Source organism: Mercenaria mercenaria, chromosome 9 (assembly GCF_021730395.1).
Source record: "Mercenaria mercenaria strain notata chromosome 9, MADL_Memer_1, whole genome shotgun sequence".
Lineage (NCBI taxonomy): Eukaryota > Metazoa > Mollusca > Bivalvia > Venerida > Veneridae > Mercenaria > Mercenaria mercenaria.
In genome coordinates this window covers 69,740,203-69,765,029 of record NC_069369.1, presented here as the reverse complement: position 1 = coordinate 69,765,029, position 24,827 = coordinate 69,740,203, and the positions used below count along the sequence as shown (strand labels likewise).

At 35.7% G+C, this 24,827-nt stretch overlaps 3 protein-coding genes across 4 annotated transcripts in view; 2 read left to right on the top strand and 1 right to left on the bottom strand.

Moving 5' to 3' along the window:
* The window catches only part of LOC123547398 (zinc finger protein 578-like), a 47,671-nt gene extending 32,016 nt beyond the window's left edge, over positions 1-15,655 (top strand). The window contains exon 6 of the transcript XR_008372474.1: positions 14,952-15,655. The gene's annotated coding sequence lies outside the window, so the exon portion shown is untranslated. The remainder of the gene's footprint in view (positions 1-14,951) is intronic.
* On the bottom strand, positions 4,900-7,338 carry LOC123547396 (fatty acid desaturase 6-like). Its single transcript, XM_045334470.2, has one exon. The coding sequence runs from the start codon at positions 7,273-7,275 to the stop codon at positions 6,220-6,222; it is 1,056 nt and encodes a 351-aa protein (XP_045190405.2). The 5' UTR covers positions 7,276-7,338; the 3' UTR covers positions 4,900-6,219.
* LOC123547395 (DNA polymerase lambda-like) overlaps positions 7,540-24,827 on the top strand; it is a 51,718-nt gene continuing 34,430 nt past the window's right edge. The window contains exons 1-6 of one of the 2 annotated variants that reach the window (XM_045334467.2): positions 7,540-8,316; positions 8,748-8,825; positions 9,537-9,644; positions 9,845-10,024; positions 12,835-12,963; positions 14,537-14,719. In XM_045334467.2, coding sequence (XP_045190402.2) covers positions 7,645-8,316; positions 8,748-8,825; positions 9,537-9,644; positions 9,845-10,024; positions 12,835-12,963; positions 14,537-14,719 — 1,350 coding nt within the window. In that variant the 5' untranslated portion in view covers positions 7,540-7,644. The remainder of the gene's footprint in view (positions 8,317-8,747; positions 8,826-9,536; positions 9,645-9,844; positions 10,025-12,834; positions 12,964-14,536; positions 14,720-24,827) is intronic. The other variant, XM_045334466.2, reaches the window with a different exon arrangement.

Below are 24,827 nucleotides of genomic sequence, written 5' to 3'. Positions count from 1 at the left end.
TTTCCATTATGACCAAAAACGCACTAAGTATAAATTACTCCCGTGTTGTAAGCGCCACTTGAACTTAATTGAACAGAGTATGTAAATGATATGATGAACAGAATAGTGTATACATGGTAATAGTGTACCATTTTGGGCCGAAAGTTTGCCATGCGGGCGCACATTTTCAAAATATACGTGCTGATTTACATGTTCGTACCTATTTCGAAATATACGTACTCGTACGTATAAAATTTACGTGCACGCGTAAATACATACGTGCACATTTTTATACGTGCAAGCGTAAATATGTAGTTAGCCGCATTATGGACGTGCTCGGCAATATAAAACGTGCACTTGTAACTGTGGTTGCTCTTGTAAACTAGCACGCGGGCGTAAATCTATAAAATTATTGTTTCATATATTGTGTGGAAAGAACAGAAGAAAACGTTTATCTAGGAATTGTGTTTTTATCGGGAGATGAATTACATTTGAACGTAGGCGGGTCTTTTGGCTGTTCTACAATGTATTTAGACGACGAAAATAACAAGATCCTGACATTTATTTTTTGGATTTTCTTATACTCATGGAAAGCGAAATACTTGTTTATTTAGCAAGCTAATGTAAAAATGTAAATAGAAGTATTGAATGTTATTTTTGTGCGTTTTTACCGGTAGACAAGGCATGATTGGTAATAGCTAGCGCTGTTCATGGATTTGCACGATGTCCCAAGTGCGATTCATGGATGATTTGCGATGTGGTTTATACCCGTATAAACGCACATTAATACCGTTTTCTTATTAAGTACATGCATATAATTATTTAAGTGTACGTACATTTATGTGTGCACCTGCATGTTTACGCGTTTACGTTTTGACTTGAGTATACGTGTGCAAATATGCTGTTGTGCATGTGCGTAAATTTTAGCATGCACCTACATACACGCATTCACCTATTACACCGTGCAAATATATACCATCAACTTTCGCAAGTGTACGCATAATAACAAATTCAAGTATGTGTTAACGGGCACGTCTGTATGATACGTGCACCTACATATTTACACATGCGTACATGCTTTTTATATGTGCACGTTTGTTGTGAAACGGTAGACTTTTGACACGAATGGTACACCATAGTAAAATACGGAGATAGCAGGCTGTTGTGGTCGTTCTTATCGGTGATCCGGAACCCTACCTCTTGAAGCTGACTGGACAGCGACTTTAAAAGCTTGATTTTTTTGGTGATATATATAAATAATAAAACTAGATCTGTGGGAACTTTACTGTCAAAAAAGTAGAGTGTAATGCTTGTTCGTGCATTGAGTGCTCCATTTTTTTTTCAAATTACAATTACGTAACAATTTCAGTAAAATACATATAACTTGTCAGCTGTAAAAAAAATCTTCCGCTTTCTCAATCTCAAGTCGGGGTTATGGTCACATACAGGCGTAATATATGTTACGTATTACAATACAAGAATGTCGATAAAAACCACTAAAGATTAATAGAGGTTAATTTTATATCAAAGAAAAACCGACGTGTTTTTACAGGCACAACCTTCTTAAACCAAGTCCGCTTCGGTTATCCTTGATTCGGCATATTCAGGTGTAACAAAATAAAATCTTCCAGCCTTGATGACTAACAACTATGATTTAACAAAAGTCCAACTCGCTACGCCATACGTTATCTTGAGGTAACATATAACCCGGATGGCCGAGAAGAATGAGCCAGGTACAATTAGGTATGTTATCAGTCCATATTCAAAATATTGAACAATTATATCTTACATATCAGTACATATATGCATACGCATTTTGATATCAACAGACATACGTGCTCGGTGGTTTTGTTTTGTGATATTTCAACTTGTCAAGGTTTTGCAACTATCTTACCATGCCATTTTGGTATGCTGACGCAACATATTTTCATCATATACTCCTGGGTCGTGCGTCCGGTCACTATTGTAATAGTTTTGGTAAAGTCTTTTGCCTTTTTAAAGGACGCGACTTATGAAGTCCTTGCATACCGAGATAACGGCGGATGGTTTTCATATCTAGGTTATTTTGGTCAAGGAGAGCAACAGGCATGCAACTAGACCGGTTATCTAAAGCTGTCTATCTCGATAAATCAAGTGCGACAATAAAAATAGCTGTTTAATCAGCAATAACTTAATTTATGACTATATGGATGGTGGTTTATACCAGTACATTAAGTTTATATTTCCGATCATATACAGAGTTGCGGTTACGAACCCAGTGAAGTTTGGACGGATGTCCACCGCCTAATCAATAAGACCAGCATCTCGCATGCTTCAATTATAATATATTTTAATGCCTAACACCTACTACTTTCAGGTATACATGTACAGTTCTATGGAGTGACTATTGAACGCCTTAACTGCCTTTACGTGATAATTATTAGTTCGTCATGTGCCATTTCCAATATATTCGGTACAAATCATAATTTGTTATGCAGATAAAGCAGTTTGTTATGTACATAGACTAGTTTGTCCTGTACATATTTTAGTTTGTGCTGTGCATTCACTAGTTTGTGCTGTACAATTAATAGATCGTCATGTGCATTTTCCAATATATTCGGTACAAATCATAATTTGTTATGTAGATAAAGCAGTTTGTTATGTACATTTACTAGTTTGTCCGGTACATATATTAGTTTGTGCTGTGCATTTAGTAGTTTCTTCTGTACAATTAATAGTTCGTCATGTGCATTTACCAATATATGCAGTGCAAATCATAATTTGTTTTGTAGATAAAGTAGTTTGTTATGTACATTTACTAGTTCGTCTGGTACACTTTTATCTACATAACAAATTATGATTTGTACCGAATAAATTGGAAAATGCACATGGCGAACTATAAATTGGAGAGCACAAACTAGCGAATGTACTGCACAAACTAGTAAATGTACATAACAAACTATGATTTGTACAGAATATATTGGAAAATGCACATGACGAACTAATAATTATCATGCCAAGGCAGTCTAGGCGTTCCACAAGTGACGCCTGGCTGCAATTTCCATTATGTTTGAAAATAAGAATAACAAGAGCTGTCACAGGAGACAGCGCGCTCGACTATTTCGATGCTGGATAGTGAAACTGGGCATATCTGGGGAAACTAGAGCTGTCACTGGAGTGTGTAAGGACTCCAACTGTGGATGAAGATATTGCACAATAGCCTGAGTCTGTGTCAAAATATTAAGTAATAACAGAGGTAAAGATAAAGTGTATCAAAACACTATATAAGTATATTCTAAGCAAAAAGGGGGCATAATTCATTAAATATTGGTGCCAGAGTTATGCACCTTGTGTCATATGGTGTGGGTGATGATGTTGAACAACTATTTTAAGTTTGAATTAAATCCATTCAGTAATAACAGTGACAGAATGAAAGTGCATCAAATCTTTAACCTGAAATTCTAAGTAAAAACGAGGAAAAATTCATGAAAAATTGGTGCCAGAGTTATACACCTTGTGTCATATGATGTGGGTCATGAATTTGAACAATGTTTTAAGTTTGAATCAAATCCATTCAGTAATAACAGTGACAGAGTGAAAGTGCATCAAAACTTTAACCTGAAATTCTAAGTAAAAAGGGGGAATAATTAATGAAAAATTGGTGCCAGAGTTATGCAGCTTGTGTCAAATGATGTGGGTGATGATGTTGAACAACTATTTTAAGTTTGAATCAAATCCATTCAGTAATAACAGAGATAGAGTGAAAGTGCATCAAAACTTTAACCTGAAAATCTAAGTGAAAAGAGGGGATAAATCATGGTAAATATTGGTGCCAGAGTTATGGCCCTTGTGTCAGATGATGTGGATGATGATGAGGAATAACTGTTTCAAGTTTGAATCAAATCCATCAAGTAATTTCAAGTAATTACAGAGATAAATTGACAAAAGAGAAAGTGTAAAAAAAAACTTTAACCAAGGCGGGGACGCGGAAAGACGCCGACGCCGGGTCGAGTAGGATAGCTCTCCTTATACTTCGTATAGTCGAGCTAAAAACGATTATTGAACTATCGATGAAGTAAAACATATTGTACAAGCTATAAGAAACAGTTCTGTGGCGATCTTCCCGCGAAGACATTTATTTACGGTAGACACGCACAATATGCCATAGTCAAGTTTTCTTCTGTAAGCAGTATTGTTTTAAGATTGAACTGACGTAAGAATAAACAGACAAACCAAAAAGGATGTTGGATTAAACTAACCCTTACCCTACTGAATTTCTATAATGAACTTGTCAATCTTTCAATTTGGACAGTTCCATTAACTGTCAAAAGGAGTGCCTACCAAAAAGTTACTGACTGAATGGCGAACAGTGCAGATCATGATCAGATCAGACTGCACGGATGTGCAGGATCATGATTTGCACTGGTCGCAAAGACAAAATCAATCGTGTTCAGCATCATGAGCATGATAAGGGCTAATACACTCGTTCATTTTGTCATTCATGTTCACGCACTTGTGAGGGGCTGAATAGCTCCAATGCATTTGCTTCTGTTACAACTGTGTACGATCATTTGTTCAAAAGCAACTATATTTGATTGAATCAAATAGTCACATATTGTAGTGGCACTTACAGTTATTATTAGTTCCGGTTTTGACTATTACGTTTTGACTATTATTCCTTCCTTCCCGGACTAATCATCAGTAAAATCCAAATTAACCTTTACCCTGCTATATTTCTAAAATGGTCTGGTCCTTCATTCAATTTGGGCAGTGCCACTTATTATTCAAAGGGGTGTTCACTGAAAATTTACTGACTGAACAGCGAACAGTGCAGACCATGATTAGCATGCAGGCAATAAGCCGCCAGCAGGGTAAAGGTTAACTAATGAAAACTTGTATATGAAGCTGAGACTACGTCAGAAATATGAATAAACCCTCTCGAAAACAAAACTATTTATTCATTAACTAGTGCTAAATTACAAAAATCAAAATAATCACAACGTATAAATATACAAAATCAAAAATTAAAAATTAACAATGACACTGAGAATGTATATAAAAACTGGCGCATAGCATGTATAACACAGAATACTAGTCATCTGTTTCCTCTATATACAAGATTATATTAAGAAACAGTACTCGACAATCAACAGTTTCCAGAAACATTACCATTTTTTAGTGAGGTCCATAATGTGTCTTATATCGACTGATTTTAAGGATAGACAGATGAAAAAGACGGATAGATGCTTTTACACATAAAACAGTAGGGCTTGTATAAACATCTAAAAGTCAAACGAACAACTGTATCTTTATACCTCGCCTAAAGTCACGCAATCGTAATGGAAGAAAAAAAGATAAATTAAAGAAAAATTCGTGGAAGCCTGATTACGGTTTAATGGTGAATTTCATTTCCATCTTATACTTATTGGTAAATGAGTGTATAAATAACTTCAATGTAAGCGAAAAACATTTTAAACAAATATATCACATACTGCCTGTGACTGTCGCTGGTTGGCTAACTGGTCATGTTTAATAGTAGAACAGAAAGTTACAAAGAAATTGTAACAAAGAATGGAGGTAAAACTGAATTTTTTTCAGTAAATAGACTAGAAATGTAGAGATAAAACCTAATCAATTCCATCTGGGAAAAGCATTCTGGCATAGACAGATTTCTGTTTAACATACAGACAACATTACGTAGATGATGCAGTTCCGATTACTTAATCTAAACTACATGTTGTACAACTTAAAAGGTTTGTTTCTAAAAAAGTAATAAAAAGCATCATATTAAAGATAAATCAAATGTCCATTTTTCATTTAAATATTTTATCCTTAGATATTAACTTCAAATGTAGAAATTCTTCACCAGATGTATATATTTACCTTTACTAAATATAAAATTATCTGTGTGTAGACCTAGATTCATAATTTAATGCCATACGTTAAAAAAACTTTCAAATTTTAGTGTTAGTACATATTTATATTGTGTTTAGCTGCACATGTATAAAGCGTGTACTATTTTAAAAATGATTCACAGTACTTTAAATACACACATGCTAATTTCATGCTTACACAAACTTTATGTAGTAAATTTTCATACTTTTTAATATGAAGTTTGTGTCTAATATACCTTTTAAAAAATCAACATGCACTGTGCCTGATACATAATTGAAGCAGCAATTCAAATAACAATTTTCGATCATTTGATTCAAGTGCAGAAAAACGTAACACATGATTGTCGTGGGTTAGTCAACACGAAGCTCACTGGATTCCAACAAAGTGTGTTATTGGTGGGGCATTGACCATCAATGTATCGTACTTGTCAATGAAAAGTCGAAGCCTGTTCATGTACGTTTTCTCGTTGTAGGGTAATGTACTGTTTTTCAAAAACTTTGACACAATTGGTTTGATTTTTAAACACATATTGTCTGACAATTGCGGGAACAAATGGTGTTCCACGTGACAGCTCATGATGGAGTGTCCAAAAGCATAGTCAAGTACTGGATTGCTGGGCAGATTTAACACCCCTGTTGCCATTTGGTAAATTCGTACCGGCTTGCTCTCTTTCTTGTACATTGGTAATCCGATGTGTTGGAAAATGTTCACATGGATGTAAGGAATCGAAAGAACTGCTCTCGATGCCCAAATAATACCTACAGCACCCCATAAACTGCAGTGTGAAACTGTCATTAGTAAATAAAGAATTACAAACAGTCCAAAACCTGCACGAATTAAGTACTTCATTATTCCGAAATATGACCTCTTCTCTACGAGCCCAGCAATGGAGACAAGTGGAGCAAGGGGTGGTATAAGCACTGGAGCCATGAACATATATACATATCTCGGTAGAAATGGCACTTTCCACGTGCTGGAGTCACCAATACCAATAATGTTCGTGTAAGGGTGGTGTTCTTTGATATGAATGTCATACGCCATTTCTTCGGAAAATGCTCCAATCACTTCAACAAATAAAACCGACAGGGGTCGGCTCCAAACTTTGTTGCTACTCAAAGATCCATGCGCTGCTAGGTGTCCACTTTTTGTCGCAAATACCGAATGAATCCAGCCTAAAAGAAATATACCAAGTGCCATGTAGAGCCATTCTTCTGCTCTTATAAGCAGCAAACTGACAGGCAGAAGAAGTAGAAAAAGTCCATTGATTGCCCAGTCCACACCGTAAAAATCCCACCAAGAACTTTGTTTCAGAATAACATCAACCTTTGATCTTAGATCCGAAAACTTCGGAAGTGTATCCAGTTTCACAGTATCATACACATTATTTTCATTCTTTCCCATTGTCCGCGCTTTTACGTCCATTTTCGGGCGAATGTAATGGCCTTTGATTATTTTGATACCAATGACAGCCAAGAGATCACATGGTAAGTCATGTGACTTATCACAGGGACTTATAATTGTATTGCATTTACCTATGAGATTAAATTAAGAAATATTGTTTTTATTTCTATATTGTCGACTTTTGATTTTTTTCTTACCGCTGTTTGTAAAATTATTTTAAATCGGTCAGGAGGGAATAGGAATTTAGGAAACAAGTGTATTAGTTCTTAACTTCTTACTTTTAATTTCATTAATGGTTTGTCCCTTTATTTACAAAATGGCAGACTTGCAACTTAAAATTGCCCAATAAAATTTGACGTTTTGCCTATTTAACCGGAATAGAATGCAAATATGGAATCGAATAAAAGACCCATTTGTTCCCAGTCAGACGGAAATGAGTCGAAGAAGAGAAAAATTGTGCGATCTTCTGAAAATAAGGAAAAGCCGGCAAACTTCTTAGCATCTTTGCACGTTTTTATTTTGCAAGCAGGGATCGAGAAAATGCGAATGAATATATTTAAAACACAGCTTGAAAAGTACGGTGGTAATGTATTAAATGACCTAACAGATGTTGCAACTCATTTAGTTGTCGATGACAAAATGGAAGCTGATCGGATGTGTAGACTTTTAAAAGTCAGTACCCCACCCACAGGTATTTGCATTGTAAAGTCAAGTTGGCTTAGTGGCTGCTTTCGACAAAAAGCTTTATTAGACAGTTCAGAGTTCTTGCTGGATTGTTCAAAATTTACAACAACTAAGACTTTAAACTCAAATTCTGGAGATAATGGAACTGAACATCCTTCATCTTCAAAAAGTTCAGATTTAAACACAGCTGATGACTCTGAACTTAAACCAGAATTTCCAAAAGTAGGAGTAATGTTTGGTCATAAGACCAAAGCTAATCATTATGATAGTGAAGATAGTGATTACTGCCCAAGTGGGGAAGAATCTGAGTTGGAAACAGATTACTCGACTCCATCAACCACCACAACACCTTCAACTTCTCCAAAGAAAAACTTGCCAGTAAGTAGAGTAGGAAGTTATAGAGGAATTGATATTATATTAATAAAATAGCTATGCTTTTTTGAGATCTGCACTTTACGACTGTCAACACTTTGATTATGCTTTTAAAACATGTTTATAGGTCAGTTTTTCAGAGATACATATTAAGTTAACATAACATTTGTCTTCATTTTTACCTGGCAAAACTGTTAAAAAACTTGTATATTTTCAGTATAAACTATAATCTTAAGAAGTTTTTTTCCTTGTCAAGATATCCTTTTCAGTTCTCAGCAAATCCAGTTAGAAGTATCTGGCCTTTTACAACATTTCACAATTTTTTTAGTATAAATCCCATGTGACACAAACAGAAACATCTTTGTCATGAATATTTATAGTTAAATTTTCGTTACAAGATAAAGTCTAGCTACTACTACATGAAAAAAAAATTGCAGGTTGGTAATTGGGTGTGTGCACAATCTTCAAAGACAGCTGTGGAGAACTGTAATAAGCACATTACAGATAAGTTGGAGGTATGTAATTTTATTAATGCCATTATCCTGATATAACTATTGCACAAATTTTCCTGGCTGTGTAGTAGTTTACATTTGAGTATGAAATATATGGGTGTATTTAAAGTGTGTGGAGACTGAAGGCCACTGGCACTACAGATACTTAAAACACAACAATGTATTTCTTAACTAAGTGGCAAATTATATCTTACAGTTTTATTTACACTGTTTTAAAGTTGTTGTGTACTTTTAAAATTATACATATCTGTCACAATAAAATTGTCAGTTATCTGCAGCTGTTGGAATAATGCATATTCTAACATTGTATCACAATGCATGTTTTCCATGATAAAGTTCACATTTATCACGTGACAGTGTGACATATTAAAAGAGTCGTATCCAACTGAGTGCAGTGACCTCTGGAATGTTTCACCTTTTTGCGATGTCATGGCCATGTGAATTCATTGAAAATTGTATACACACAGGTCATATAGGTTGAAAACGTTGGAGAATATTTGTAATTAATTGATAAAATCACGTAAAAAGAAGGGATACTGATTCTTTTTATGCAGTTAGTATTTTGTTTTCTTTGCTAAACATTAATTTCGTTTTTCAGTGTGAGTTGTCACTTAAATAGATAAAGAAGAAAATGAATGCTGTAACATAAGTTTAATTTTGGTTGCTTAGGTGCTATATTCATACTGTCTTACACCATTTAAGATTGTTTTATAGGAAATGGTGAGAACTTACGAATCAACAAATGACAAATGGCGAGCTTTTGGTTACCAGAAGGCGATTCAAGTTTTGAAAAAGCAGTCAAAGCCGATCACTTCCTATGAGGTAAATGCTTAATGGTAAAATGCATTCTTATTATATTAATAGGTTATAGATCAATTATTGACCATGCATCTAATGAAATTAAGTTTTAAGAAATTCCTAAACCTAAAATTTAGAAAATATTTAAGCAGATAATTCTTTTTACTTGTCATATTTGTTTATACATGAAGAGTGTATAGTCATTTAACACATTTTTGATATAGGAAGCTATGGCTTTACCAAGTATAGGAAAGCGACTTGCAGAGAAGATATGGGAAATTGCTGAAAGTGGAGAACTACGCAAACTGAATGAGCTTAGATCTAGTGATGAAATAAAAGTGATTGAGATGTTTAAAGATGTGTGGGGAGCTGGGGCACACACTGCTAGGACCTGGTACCAGCAGGTAAAAACTGGTTAATCTCTGTAGTTTAAGTTTGACTGGTTCCAAATCTTACATTTCATTTGCTCCAGGAATGTCCATATGTAGCTCACTTGAACTTTGTTCAGGATGTGCATATAGTGTAGATGGATAGTCCAGTGATTGTCTTCCTGCATCAAGATTATTACATATACATGTTCTCCTCTAAAACTGCTGGTCAGAATTGCACAATACTTCAGGTTGTAGTATTCTGGCATGGACCTCTCTGATTTTTTTTTTCAAATGATTCTTCTCGACCCATTTTAGTGGCTACTAAAGCTAAAAATAGAAAGCTTTAAAAGCTTCTTCTCGTGAACATCTCGACTGATTTTCACCAAAGTTGGTTTGAAGCGTCCTTGTATGGACCTCGCTCAAGTTAAACAAATGGTTCCACACAGCCCCTTTCAAGGGCTGCCAAAGCCAAAAAGAGAAAAGAAAACTTGAAAAAACTTCTCCTGAACAACTTGACCTTTAATGTATAAGTAAAGTAAGTAAATAAGTAAAGACTTTATTTAACGAGGCTACACATTTGGTTTCCCAATCTTCCATGTGGGCCTCAATAAGTATTTAAAACAGTGACTATTGCTTTTGGTTTCAATCTAATTTCTAATTTTACATTTGCATTTCTTTCAACTATAGTAACCTAAATGCAAGTTTTAAAACAGCATGTACATACCAAATTCATATACAGTTGAAACTCGATATTTAGTACTCGCTTATCTCAAAAAAATTCCAGCTATCGCATAGACATTTTCATGTTCCGTCCAGAATACACGTGCATTAAATATCATTTTGAGTCGGTATTCTTGAAATAAAATGCTCAATCCCTTGGAATTCGCGATATCGAGTTTCAGCTGTATTTCAATAAATTTTTGTTGCACAATCAAAGTAGGTAACAATAACTTGAAGGACTTGCATCTGTAATGAATTTCATCTTTGTTGTGTAAATATTTAATTGTCATTGAAAAGCTTTGACAAATAAGGTACACAAGTGCTAATATTCATATTATTTGTTAGGCAAAGTAACTTTATTAAAGTTATACATGCACTAAAATTACAACCAGGATAGGAAAATAAAATTTTGAAGTACCTCCAGTGAAAATCTAATTTGCATTAATCACTCAGTCAACACACATAACTGTAAATGATCAGTATTAAAAGTTCTGAATAAATCCATTTATTGTCCATATGTTGTCCAAAAGTTTTAAATGACTTCTTATAAATCAATTATAGATCTTCACCAAACTTGGTCCATAGCATCCTTGTATGGTCCTCTATTAAGTCTGTTCAGTGGTTCTAACCAGTTTGTCCACCCTTTTAGGGGCAGTTAGAGCTAAAAATAGTAAATTTTTTAAACAGCTTCTTTTAATGAACCACTTTGTCGATCTTCACCATACTTGGACTATAGCAGTATTGTATACACCTTTCTCAAATTTGACCAAATGGTTACGCTTGACCCCTTTTAGGAGCCAATAGAGTTTAAAAGTAAAAAGGAAAAAAAAACCTCTTTCAACAACTTTTCATGTACCTCTGGATGGAACTTCACCAAACTTATTTTATAGAATCCTTAGATAGACTGCTCTCTATTTTGTTCAGAATGATTCCAATTACCGGTATTCATTTTAGCAACTGCCTAGAGTTAAAAATAGAAAAAATCTTTACACAATTTCTTCTTATGAACTAATTGAAAGATATTCTCAAAAATCAGTCTCTAGCATCCTTGGATGGATCTTTCTTAATTTTATTCAGGTGTTTTTGCTTGACTGCAGGTAGGGGCTGTCAGTATTAAATTACAGAAAAATTGTAAAGTTACTTCTTTTCATGAACCGCTTGATAGACCAGACTTGATCTGTTGCACACTTGGTTGGACTTCTCTCAAGTTTGTTCGAATGATTATGCTTTTTGAGGCTGTCACAGCATTAACTTTTAATGAACTACTTCATGGATATTCACCTAATTCTATCTGAAGCAAGATCAATAGGTCAAGGTTATCCTGAAGTAAGTGATTTAGGCCCATTTTAGCCTAAACGGGCTTCATTGAAATGCAGGTAGGATATGTACAAGGATTTGTTGTCTGCTGTATGGTGTAAACTGTTTGTGTTAATGATGTTTCTATTTAGCTCGCAAGACTTTAAATTTCACTAAAGTTTTGTATTCACATTCTAATTGTTAAGGTCTCGAATTTGAGTGCATCTCAATATCATTACATCCAGCATTGGGCAGCTATGCAGATTTGTCCAAAACAAAATAGCAGATAAATTAAAAAAAATAATGCATCTCAAACAGTTAGTTAGGTATGGCTCAAAAGATTTATAAATTCAGTTTAAAATCCAAGGGTATCTCAAATTCTAAGGGGTTGAGTGTTATACTTTAATTGAGATAATCTGAATTTGACTTAAATTATATTTTGTGCACGTGTTTTCGGCACCTGACTTGATGATGTTTTCCTGATAGCTGGAATTTTGAGATAGGCAAGTTTGAGATATCAAGTTTCAACTCTTTAAACCAATAATCATCTGAGCTGCGCCATGAGAAAACCAACATAGTCGTTTGCAACCAGCATGGATCCAGATCAGCCTGCACATCCGCACAGTCTGGCCAGGATACATGCTGTTTGCTTTCAAAGCCTATTGCATATAGAGAAACTGTTGGCAGACAGCATGGATCCTGACCAGACTGCGCAGATACGCAGGCTGGTCTGGATCCATGCTGGTCGCAAATGCACTATGTTGGTTTTCTCATGGCGCGGCTCATCTTGTAGTCATTATTATATATCCTGATTTATTATTGTGTAGGGATTTAGGACACTGGAAGACCTGAGGACGAAGGCAAATCTGACACATCAGCAGAAAGTAGGCCTGAGATGTTACGATGATATCCTAGACAGAATGCCAAGGTCTGAAGCTGGGGAGATAGAAAAAGTGGTAAGAAGAGGTTTATCAAATAATCAGTGCCTTCGAGTGATTTGTTGCCTGATTTATAATGGTTCGGAGTTCAAATGTGCAGGAATTGAACCACAAGGGCTTTAGCCTGAGTGGTTAAATATCCATCCATCTGAATAATGAACTGTGGTAAATTAGGCGATGAACCACTAAAAAGCCTGGATTGTTTTTCTTCTTACATGTTTGTTGAAATATTTTGATAAAATTTATGTTGGACTTCATTTATCCGAGTAGTAATGAACCATAATTGACAGCATAATGCTCTCTTACTGGTCCGCACATCAACCATTGTTTATCACAGAATATACATAGCTTGACTTCCTTCTTTGTTTTTAACATGGCAGTCAAATCAAGCCATGATAGAATAGATTAATGTGTGCTCTTAATCTAAAGAGTTACATCTCTTACTATTGCAGTTGTCTTGATGGCTTTGTTGAAGACTTATCCCGTTATCTTTATTCATCTCATGTTTGATGTTTCGGGAGTGAAATAAAGCCATTACTTAAACTTGATAATACACTAGTGTAAAAAAGCTTTGAGTTGACATTGCTTAAAGTACAGGAGACGTTGGTCGAATTGACTTCTTTATAATAGTTAAAGAAAGTAAAAATTTTGATGTTTCGTCAGGAAAAGCTAACGTGATAAAAAGAATATTACATTTGTGACTTTCCACATTGTATTTATTCAACTTGTTGAATAAAATTGATAAAATGCTCGACAGAGCCTCGCATTTTATTATTTTATTCAACTTTTTTAATAAATTCATTATGAAAAGACACTCATGTAGTATCCTCTATGTATTGTTCAGTTATTCTGCAACACAGGTTTATTTTGAATTTGTTGTTAATTAGTACTGTGATTGTGAACTTATTAATTCCTGATAAAGTTGCAAATACTGGACAAAACTCTATGAACTAGTCATTTATGGTAGTTTACATCAGTGTTATTAACTCTCTCTACATATTTATCTAAAATATGAAATAGACGTAGTTACATAAAACCTGAAGAGTTGTCAAGCTGCAAGGATTGGAAATAGAATTATATCTAATCCTTGCCTGGAGAATCAAAAAATTTAAAATAGAATTAAAGGTCTATAGCAGTCATAAATGACAATTCACTTTAAATTTACAAGTATAAACATAGTTATGAAAATGATGTCTAAATGTGAATAAAAGTTGACCTGAAAGTACACCTTGAGTAGCTCTGATTAAGAAGTGTTCTGACATTTTTATTAAATTTAAAAGTCTCTTATTCTTTCTTGTATTGTTTATTGTGTTGGGTTTAGCAGCATTTTTCAACTGTGTTCCATTTCTGTACCTGGGAACAGTTAACCTAACCAGTGTTCCTGAATTCTGTACCTGTACTGTTCTCTCAAAGGAGGCAGACTTCAGATACATGTTAAATGTCTATCAGATCATCACATGTTGAAAGTACTGTTCTCAACAAATAACTGCCAACTTTTTTCTCATATGTGGCAGATGAACGTTTTTTGACACAATGTCTATCAAATTGTGACATCTTGCAAGAGATGTTTACTATGATTGGGTATTTACAGGTGAAAGATGCAGCTGAAAGCCTTCAGGAAGGTATAATATGCCAAGCTTGTGGATCATACAGGCGAGGTAAAGCAACTTGTGGTGATGTTGATATTCTTGTTACACATCCCGATGGAAAATCTCATAAAGGAATCTTTGCTAAACTGTTAGCAAAACTGAAAGATCAAGGTATGCATAATAAGGTAATTTGAATTTATACGGTCTAAGATGTAAAAACCTGTTACATTTTTAGCTCGACTATTCATAGAATAGTAGAGCTATTGGACTCGCCCATGCGTTGGCGTCCGCTTCCGCGTCCGCGTCCCGATTTGGTTAAGGTTTTGTATGTAAGCTGGTATCTCAGTAACCACTTGTGGGAATGGATTGAAACTTCACACACTTATTCACTGTGATAAACTGACTTACATTCCACAGGTTCCATAACTCTATTTTGCTTTTTTTACAAAATTATGCCCCTTTTTCGACTTAGAAATTTTTGGTTAAGGTTTTGTATGTAAGCTGGTATCTCAGTAACCACTTGTGGGAATGGATTGAAACTTCACACACTTATTCACTGTGATAAACTGACCTACATTGCACAGGTTCCATAACTCTATTTTGCTTTTTTACAAAATTATGCCCCTTTTTTGACTTAGAAATTTTTGGTTAAGGTTTTGTATGGAAGTTGGTATCTCAGTACTTACTAATGGGAATGGTTTGAAACTTCACATACTTGTTCACTGTCATGATCTGACATGCACTAAGCAAGTCCCATAACTCTACTTTTTTTTTTCAAAATTATGCCCTTTTTTCGACTTAGCAGTTTTTAGTTAAATTTTTGTATGTAATCTGATATCTCAGTATCCACTAATTGGAATGGATTGAAACTTCACACACTTGTTCACTGTCATGATCTAACATGCACTGTGAAGGTCCCATAACTCTACTTTGCATTTTTACAAAATTATGCCCATTTTTCGACTTAGCAGTTTTTGGATAAGTTTTTGTATGTAAGCTGGTATCCCAGTATCCACAAATTGGAAAGGATTGACACTTCACACACTTGTTCACTGTCATGATATGACATGCAGTACAGAGGTTCAATACCTCTACTTTGCATTTTACAAAATTATGCCCCTTTTTTAACTTTTGTATTCATTCAAAAAAGGCTGTTGAATAGTCGAGCATTGCTGTCCTCCGACAGCTCTTGTTTTAAGTATTCTGTACAGTTTCATCTAATGTATTGATTACCCATTTCTCACTTTTACGATGTAGTATATAGGCTAAGGTAGGTAATTTGTAGTATATAGGCTAGGCTAAGGTAGGTAATTTGTAGCATATAGGCTAAGTTAGGTAATTTGTAGTTTATAGGGTAAGGTAGGTAATAGATTGGTAGATAGATATAAATTCTTTACTTTGATGATTGGGCTTACTTAAATCATTATTGAGTTTATATATTATTTAAATACAGATTGTATCCTTCTGCAGTATTATGAAGAAATAAACCCCACCAGGATTGAACAGGATTAAACATTTGTGTTCAGCCGAGAATTTCTTAACGAAAATTTTGTAATGCTAAATATGTAGCAGTAGTCTCCCTTTAGTTGTAACAAACTCTGAAATGTGGTAGTGTTATATGTATATAATTATGTAGTTTGAAATACAATTGCATGGGGACATATGATAGCATTTTGCTGCAAAAAGATCTTTTTATCAGTTTGATTGTATTCTGATGGAGGATCATGAAAAGATCATGTGTTCACATTTGTAGATCAGATCAAGTAAAAGAAAAACATAAACATTAGAAAATAGAAACAAATGTGCAGGTGTATGTTTTTAGCAAAAATTAGGAACCCATTTATGTAATATATAAAATGATACACTAAATTGCAACAAAGAATACGTATGGGGGTGTTACTGCAGTGTTGATTATTTATCAGTTTACCTGTTTTATGCCCTCCAAAAGTATTTTGTTTATCAGATCAAGTAAAAGAAAAACATATAAATCAGAAAAAGAAACAAATATTGTCAGTATGACTGTCCATCCATCCGGCTGTCCTTCTGTCTGTTCAAATATGTGTTATGCATATCTCAAAAAGTGTTTGGCGTAGATTCATCAGTCATTGTAGGATTGCTATTCAGCATCTAAAGTTGAGCACCTTGGGCTTTGTTTGGTATTTCGCTCCACTAGACCAGAGTTATAACCTTTGACTTAGCCAAAATATGCATAAAGAGCCTTAAACATTGTGTCGCATGTATTAAAAAATATTTGACCAAACTAGTGAAACCTTTTGTAGGAATACTGTTCAGCATGTGAATTTGTGCACCATTGCCATACCAGAGTAGTGGTCCTTGACTTAGTCAAAAATATGCACAAAGGGCTTGAAAGTTTGTCTCTTACATGTCTCAGAAAGTATTTGACATAGGGTCATGAAACGTTATTCAGCATGAGAAGTTGTGTATCTGGGGTTTTGTTATAGATTTCGTTCAGCTAGCCCAGATATGGTCCTTGACTTAGTAAAGCATATGCATACAGGACCTTAAAAGTTGTGTCAGGTATTTCTCATAACATATTTCATCAAGAGTTAAAAGCTATGTAGGACAATTCAGCATGTGAAGTGGTGCACTTAGGGTTTCGTTTTGGATTTCACTGTGCAAGACCAGAGTTATTGCCCTTGACTTAGTCAAAATATGTGTAACCGGCTTTAAGGTTCGTGTCACTAGTATTTGACATGGAGTCATTTTTGTCGAGCCCGCTTGCGAAAGAGAACACATAGTTGTCCAAATGGCTGTGCAGTGTATGTGCATGCGTCCGTGCGTGTGTGTGTCCGTCCAGATTTGTTTGTCCGGACCATAACTTTGACGTGCATAGTGCAATCCTGTTTATATTTTGCATGAATGTTAACCTCAGTGAGGAGTGTCATGCGCAAACCCCAGGTTCCTATCTCAAGGTCAAGGTCACAGTTGGAGGTCAACAGTCATGTCAGATCTTGTCCGGCCCATAACTTTGAGATGCATTGAGGAATCTTGTTTATATTCGGCAAGAATGTTAAACTCAATGAGACGGATTGTCATGCACAAACCCCAGTTCCTATCTCAAAGGTCAAGGTCACAGTTGAAGTTCAGAGGTCATGTCAGATCTTGTCCTGCCCATAACTTTGACATGCATTGAGGAATCTTGTTTATGTTTGGCATGAATGTTTAACTCAATGAGACGGCCTCTGTCTCAAAGGTCAAGGTCACAGTTAGGGGGTCAAAGGCCGGGCTCGACATGTTGCCCGTGGACATCAAGTTTACTCATATAGTTTCTTTTATTTTGTGTTTCTTGGTGATATTTTGTAGAATCCGTACCCCTCTCTCTCCCAGATGACTCACACCTCAACCAAATGTAATCATATAAAAACTTACTTAGTCTTGCATTGCCAGCAAGTAATATCAACTGTACAGTGACAGAAAGTTGGGATGCCTGTGTCCTGTTGACACACATCTAGTTGTAGATGTATATCAAAGCAGTATTTTAGTATTTAGTAAATAAACCAAACCGTACTTTGGAATTTAAGTGCGGATGAAAATATGCTGGTAAAATCATGAAAGTTTTATACTATTTTCCCTTTATAATTGTTCCTGAAAAGGAACACTTCGAATCGGTAAGTCACACTTGACTGAGCAATTGACCTCGAAAGCTGTTGTCATTACAAGCTGGCCAATCAAATTTCGTGACCTTAGGAATAACCTCTGATGTTAAAATTATTATTTCCTAATTGAGGTGACTCTCTGACTGAAACGCGCTCCGCGGATTACATATTACTAAACCCGAGGATGGTTGATTGATTTTTTTATTTCCTCCTAACATATGTACAAACAGATAGACATGTACTAATAAACTTTGATAATGTGGCAGTTGAGTCCAATAAGTCCCGGGTTAATCAAAGATAATCCGTGATATATCTATCGCAAAGCAAGTATTGGATTTACCTGTATTGGAAAATAAACAGTGTCGATTGTATTGAGGTCAGCTGCCACATTATCAAAGTTTATTAGCAAATTTACATGTAAACAACTAAATATTATCGAATGCACAGTTAATATGTGAAAACAAACCCCATTGCGACCCTCTAATTATGCGCAACAAATTCACGCATCGAATCGTACACTTCATGTGGAAATGGATTGACCGGGTCAATGTCTTATTGCCGTACTTACTCAACTGAAAGTGGTAACGGATTTACTAGTACTTTGTTGTTGGAACAATTTAACAATTTATGTTAAAGGACTAGCGCAGATACTAACTTGACATTTTTGGCAGTATAAAACAACATAGTTCTTTTTCAAAATTTTTGTGTTTTTTTTTTTGTATTTTGGTATAAAAATAAACGCACTCAAGTAAAGTAAATCACCCAGCACTGAACACTAGTCGGGATATTAGCCGCAACCGGGAATCGATCTGGGTCCGGGTCGCTGTCATTGTAGTCCATACTGCTTACCACTGCGCCACTGACTCTTGATTAAACAGCGGGGTACGGAATGTCAAAAAGGTAGAATGGTGTTGTCCTTGTTTCCGATCCTGGGGTTCCAAACACTGATGATTAATATTTAAAACAGACATTGCAACAAAAATCATTATATATTTATATAGACGTGCCCTGGAAGGAACTTTTGCTATGATTTAACTTGTCTTAATTGTAGTTGTCCGATTTTTCTTGCTTTTTTATCAGCTTTCTTGATTTGTTCGATGTGCAAAGATGTATTACTGAAAGGCTTGATGTAGGGATAATACACGTTTTTTTTGTGTATTAACGTCTGCAGAAGCCCGCGGGATTGTTTGTGACCGAGACCGAAGGTCGAGGTCACAAACATATCCCAAGGGCTTCTGCAGGCGTTAATACACAAAACAAACGTGTATTGTCGCTATTCTTGCATAAAAAACATTACACGACGACTAAATGCATTGTTTTCATATGTGATGACTTGACGATTCCGGTACATTCTTTATTTACCATTCTTGTTGTTCTTGGAAACGGTAAACATGTTTTAAATATCCATAACCGGGGCACACATAACAACAACACTACTAAAAGCGTGATTTGAAGGTTTTTGAGCATCTTATTTTTATTTTTAGTTATTACAAACGTTACATTACACATAATTTTGCATATAACTAAAAAATTTGATAAACAGGAACACAATTATTTTAAGAATAACAACTTTACATTCGAATTATTTTGAGTACGAACAAACAGAGTACGGATGGGTACGAAGCTAGTGACTAGCTTTCGAGGTTTATTATATGAATTCTGCAAACAATCAGGTAAAAACAAACCGACTGATACTAACAAAAATCATTAATATAATACCTAAAAACGGACAATAGCACAAGTTACACGCGATATTTATTTATTCACAGTTATTTACAATAACTGAACAGACGCTTTGTAAAGGGAGTAAACTCTAAGAGAAGCTAGTGCGTATATTGATGGGGGCAGTACGTTTGGGGTTGGAAACTGATACAGCTAAACATACTATGGATTACATTGTATCTATAATGCTACAAGAAGAGGTTATTATGGAAGAAACAAGATGCAGATGCCAAATATCAGTCTGCGCAGAAATACATACATACGTCCCTGGCAAAGCATTTCAAAAATAAAAATCATGTATTAACAGCACGTGAATTGCCTTGTTTGCACACGATTTTCTCCCGTTTATACATGGGCGGATCCAGTGAAAAAAGTAGTTTTTATGCAAGAATGAGTGTAAACGTATGACAGTTGTGTATCATGTAATATGGTTTGTTATACGTGAAAACGTGTTCTTTGTTACTGCAATTTTGATAATATATCGTTTTTGTTATCCTAAAAGTCGGTTGTGAAATAAAATAATGTTGCTGTCATTTTATAAAGACATTGATTTGTATGATTAAAACGCTTTGCTAAGTCCAGACTTCCTGTACCAGTTACAGGATATTGTTTATATAAACAGGGATGATTTGTAGTTTCCAGATGACAAACTAGTAAAATCCAGGTGTTTGCGTTAAGGTGAAGGAGACTTTGAACTACTACTTGAAGCTCGTAAAAAATGTGGCTTTATTTTCCTGCTTATGAAAACTGATGCAAGTACGGTTATCTTCAATCTCATTGATTTTGAAGGGAAAATGGAATATTAAAGAAATATTTGATGAAGTAAAAATGATGACGAATTTCATTAGCCCAGTGCAATAGCCAAAATATGTTAGCAAATAAAGTCACATATCAAACCATGACTTCAATGTCTCGAGTCGGTGTCCCAGGATGAAGAGCATATTGTTGTTATAATTGTCCGCGTTATGCCTAGGTACCGGTCGTGCCTTGATGGGCATCTGAGGTCTTCCTCCATCATCAAAAGCGGCAAAAGTCGCCATGTGACGAGTGACTCTAAAAACAACAAAAACAAAACATAAAACTCAGATCATATAATATGAAATGAGATTATCATCTTATTAAAACATAACAGTGCAATCAGTTTCAAAAAAACGGCGTTCGTATTTAGTTTATAAGTTTATATATTGTTGTTTTCACAGGTATATATAATTTGTAATAATAAATTGCACAAAAACTAAAAAAAGTGGGCTGAAAGTTAGTATTTATTGGAAAATGTAGTTTTTGTATTTTTATGCCCCCGAAGAGAGGCATATTAGTTTTCAACTGTCCGTCCGTTCGTTAGTTAGTTCGTCACAACGTTAACTTTTTGCATGAAGGCACTTTACTCGCGAACCACTGCACCCAGGACCTTCAAACTTCACATGCTGATAGTACTTATTGAGTCGTAATGTCGTATGTGTTCTAGGCTTGCAGGCTTGCCACAGATCTCATACTCCAGTTCATCAGTAACGGGCTTTTTGAGAATGCTGAGCAGGGTAAGCAGTACGTCAAAGACAGCTACAGATGCTCTCCATGTTCTTCAATCTTTCGTGTATGGTTTCAGGATAGAAATCTGACCCTTTCAATCATAACCGAATTTCCCGATTTTCTTTATACTGTTGTTCTCTTCAACCTCACGGATATCCTACTGAACTAATTGTCGCCGACCAACTGTTGTTGCCAACTTCCAGCTAGATCTGGCTACACATCCTTGTCCCATCCTTCCAATGGCAGAGGTCCCCACAGGTCTGGATTCGGCAAGTGCTACAGTCTTATCTGTCTTACACACTGCAAGTCACCTTCTAATTATGTTACATAGCCATTTACCAAGAGATGCCTGTCATTGACAGTTGATATAATTACGCTGTACACTAGTAATGGTCAATACGCATGTGTCTTTTTAGGTCCAGGTCTTTAACTTCCACATAAACCTAATGCTTTTTGTGTATTTAACACACACTAACTGTCATTAGGTTAATTATTTCTCCCACCACACATATTGATTTATTCCTGTCTGTGTATCTGTCTGTCTGTGTGTTTGTGTGTGTGTATGTCTGTCTGTCACAAATCTTGTCCGCAAGTCGAACATTTCTCATCCGATCTTCACCAAACTTGAACAAAATGTGTTTGACCATAAGTCCTCGGCCAAGTTTTCGATAACTGGCCAAATCGGCCCATGCACTTCGGAATTATGGCCCTTGAACATAATTACCAACTCTACCGATACAGCATTGTAGACCGGTTACTCCAACATACCATATGAATACCAATAGGCCACAAACAGTATACAAAGACACACTGTCGAGTTAACCGTCGATATTAAAACAGGAGCGATTATGTTCCTTGCTTTTCTTCAGTACTTGAATGACTTTAACTTCATCCTTGACCATGAGATAACTTTTCCAGGTCCTTTAAAATTTATCGTCCCTCTGAAACCGACTTGGTCGCAATTGTGATGTCATACTCGAACGCTTCTGTCCATGATAACATGACAGTTACATGACCTCGGCTCATCTTGTTAAACGTCTGCATGATGGGACCATTGCTGTAAAAATGGATTTTGCATGCTTGGACAGCATCCATTTCATTTTTTTTCCCGTAATCATTCGTAGTCTTGACTCTGTGAAAGTTATCAAAATAGAGTTTCTTAAACTTTTCGAGAACATGGTACTTCGTCCAGTCCGCTTACTTTTAAGGTTTATATTGGGAGGCAAACTACAAAACTGTTTGGTCACCTATCTTTGCCTTTCCTTACCGTATAAGTTGGAATACATAAAACATCCAGAGACCGAAGATGTACTTCCTGTTTGGCACTGAAGTCCAATGTACATGTACTGGTTTTCCAGCATATGTGTTGTAAGCTCCTATGCTAAGATTGACAAGAACACCTGAATGATATTCTGTTTGGACCTGGGGGCATATTAGTATTCTTTAAGCATTTTAACTTACGACATTTTTTTTTACAAATTTTACATATCAATTTTCTGTGGTTTCAGTACGTTGTCTCTTAAAGTATACCTGTATGATCGATGTATTTGAATTCCATCTTACTGTTCAGTGAAAATGATAAGCTAATTAATCCATAAAAATGAATTAAATCATGAAATAAATAGAAAATTACAAGGTCTTTAATTCTTATGTTAGTGATTTTTTCTACGCTTTATGAATGGAGGCCATGGTCATGAAACATCTTCCGTTTTAGCAAATTCACCTCCGAAAACTGGGTTTAACATCGTGAAAGTCAGTGATTAGTAATTTCGGAACAATTAATGTGACAGTATCTCTCTTTATGGGTGGTAATTAGTGCTCTCAAATCCTTCAATTTCAGTCTTTTCTGTCTGACCTCATGTTTCTCAAAACTTCTTGGTGAACTGGAAGGAGTAAGATGTGAAGTTTGCTCTTTCCTCTGAAAAGGACAAAAAAGAGGTTTCCTTTTTCCTCTGATCTCATCCTTGTATTTATACGATTTTTCTGTTCATCTCTAAGAAGCATGCGCCTGTTCTTAACTGGCTTTGTCTTTTGACCCTCGTGCTCTTTAATACCAAATACTGCAAATACTGATTTATCCCCATTGCCTGCACCTTCCAGTCAACTGCACCTATAAAAGGCTGTTACAGTTTACAACTTCTTTAGGCTGGGTTCCTCTCTGCAGTTCGTCCGTCCGTCTGTCCGTCGTAAAAAGTATAGAGCGTTACAACCATAGCTCCATCTTAAATACTTTTCGACTGTTTCCCTTAATCACTTAATGTTCTAAACGACGAAAATTTTAAGGGAATGTAATGTGATTTAATATAATAAAAATGGCAGTGAGGGGATATACATTTGCCAGCTAACAAGCTGGCCACTACCAGAACGTCTCCTTGAGTTTCTCTCTGACGATCACTGATCGCCCCATCTTCAGTTGGTACTTGGACGTTGTGGACATTGTTTTATTTATTCTGTTGGATTTAACGTCGCACCGAAACAATTATAGATCATATGGCGCCTTTCCAGCTTTGATGGTGGAGGAAGGCCACAGGTGCCCCTCCGTGCATGATTTCATCACGAACGGGCACCTTGGCAGAACCACCGACCTTCCACAAGCCAGTTGGGTGGCTTCCTCACATGAAGAATTCAACGCCCCAAGTGAGGCTCGAACCCACAAGTACTCGGCCACGGAGGCCCCTTGTGGATATTGAGATAATTATCCTGCGCATTATACAATCATTTGAAATGGTTGATATCAATTCTTTGCGTGATGGATCTTCGGTTCAATGTTGCAGCTCTTGCTACAGATTCGTTGTGCTTCACTCAACATTATTTAATTGCGCTATCTGACTTTCGGGTATAGTGGACGCAACTTGACCCCGATGGTTGACCTTTGTATTATAATACATAATGAGGCACATCTTATTATTGAAAAGGAGTGTACGTAAAACACGAGCTGCGCGCAAAAATGAAAATATAAATTTGTGTGAATATAAATTAGTGTATTAGAAAGTTTTAACTGATCAGATTAAGTATACATACTTTGATACTTCACTGTGTACAAACTTATTCTATATAAATATACACGGCTACCCTAAGGCCCCCTTATTTCTACAATGAAATAATCGATATGAATAATCAGCCTAAGGGTAACCATCGCGGTCCAGTTGCGACTACTATAGATGTAAGACCGATTAATGAGCGTTTATTTATATCCGTATCAAGAAACCCCTCATTTCCCGATCATGTCATTGTGATATTAAAATTCAAAGAAATGCATGTTAAAAGATTTTCCTAGATGAATTGTGTTTTGTCTTTGAACAGCTGCAACTTCCCCATACTTTTCATTTTTGTAGAAGTGTGTTTGGGTAATCAGGTATAACCTCTGATAAATCAACCTTGCAACCACGTGTTCGCAAAAGTTTCACGGTTTGATTCAATACACCAA

Bases quoted from the DNA above. Each gene is read 5' to 3' on its own strand.
- LOC123547396 (XM_045334470.2), bottom strand. From the start codon at position 7,275: ATGGACGTAAAAGCGCGGACAATGGGAAAGAATGAAAATAATGTGTAT.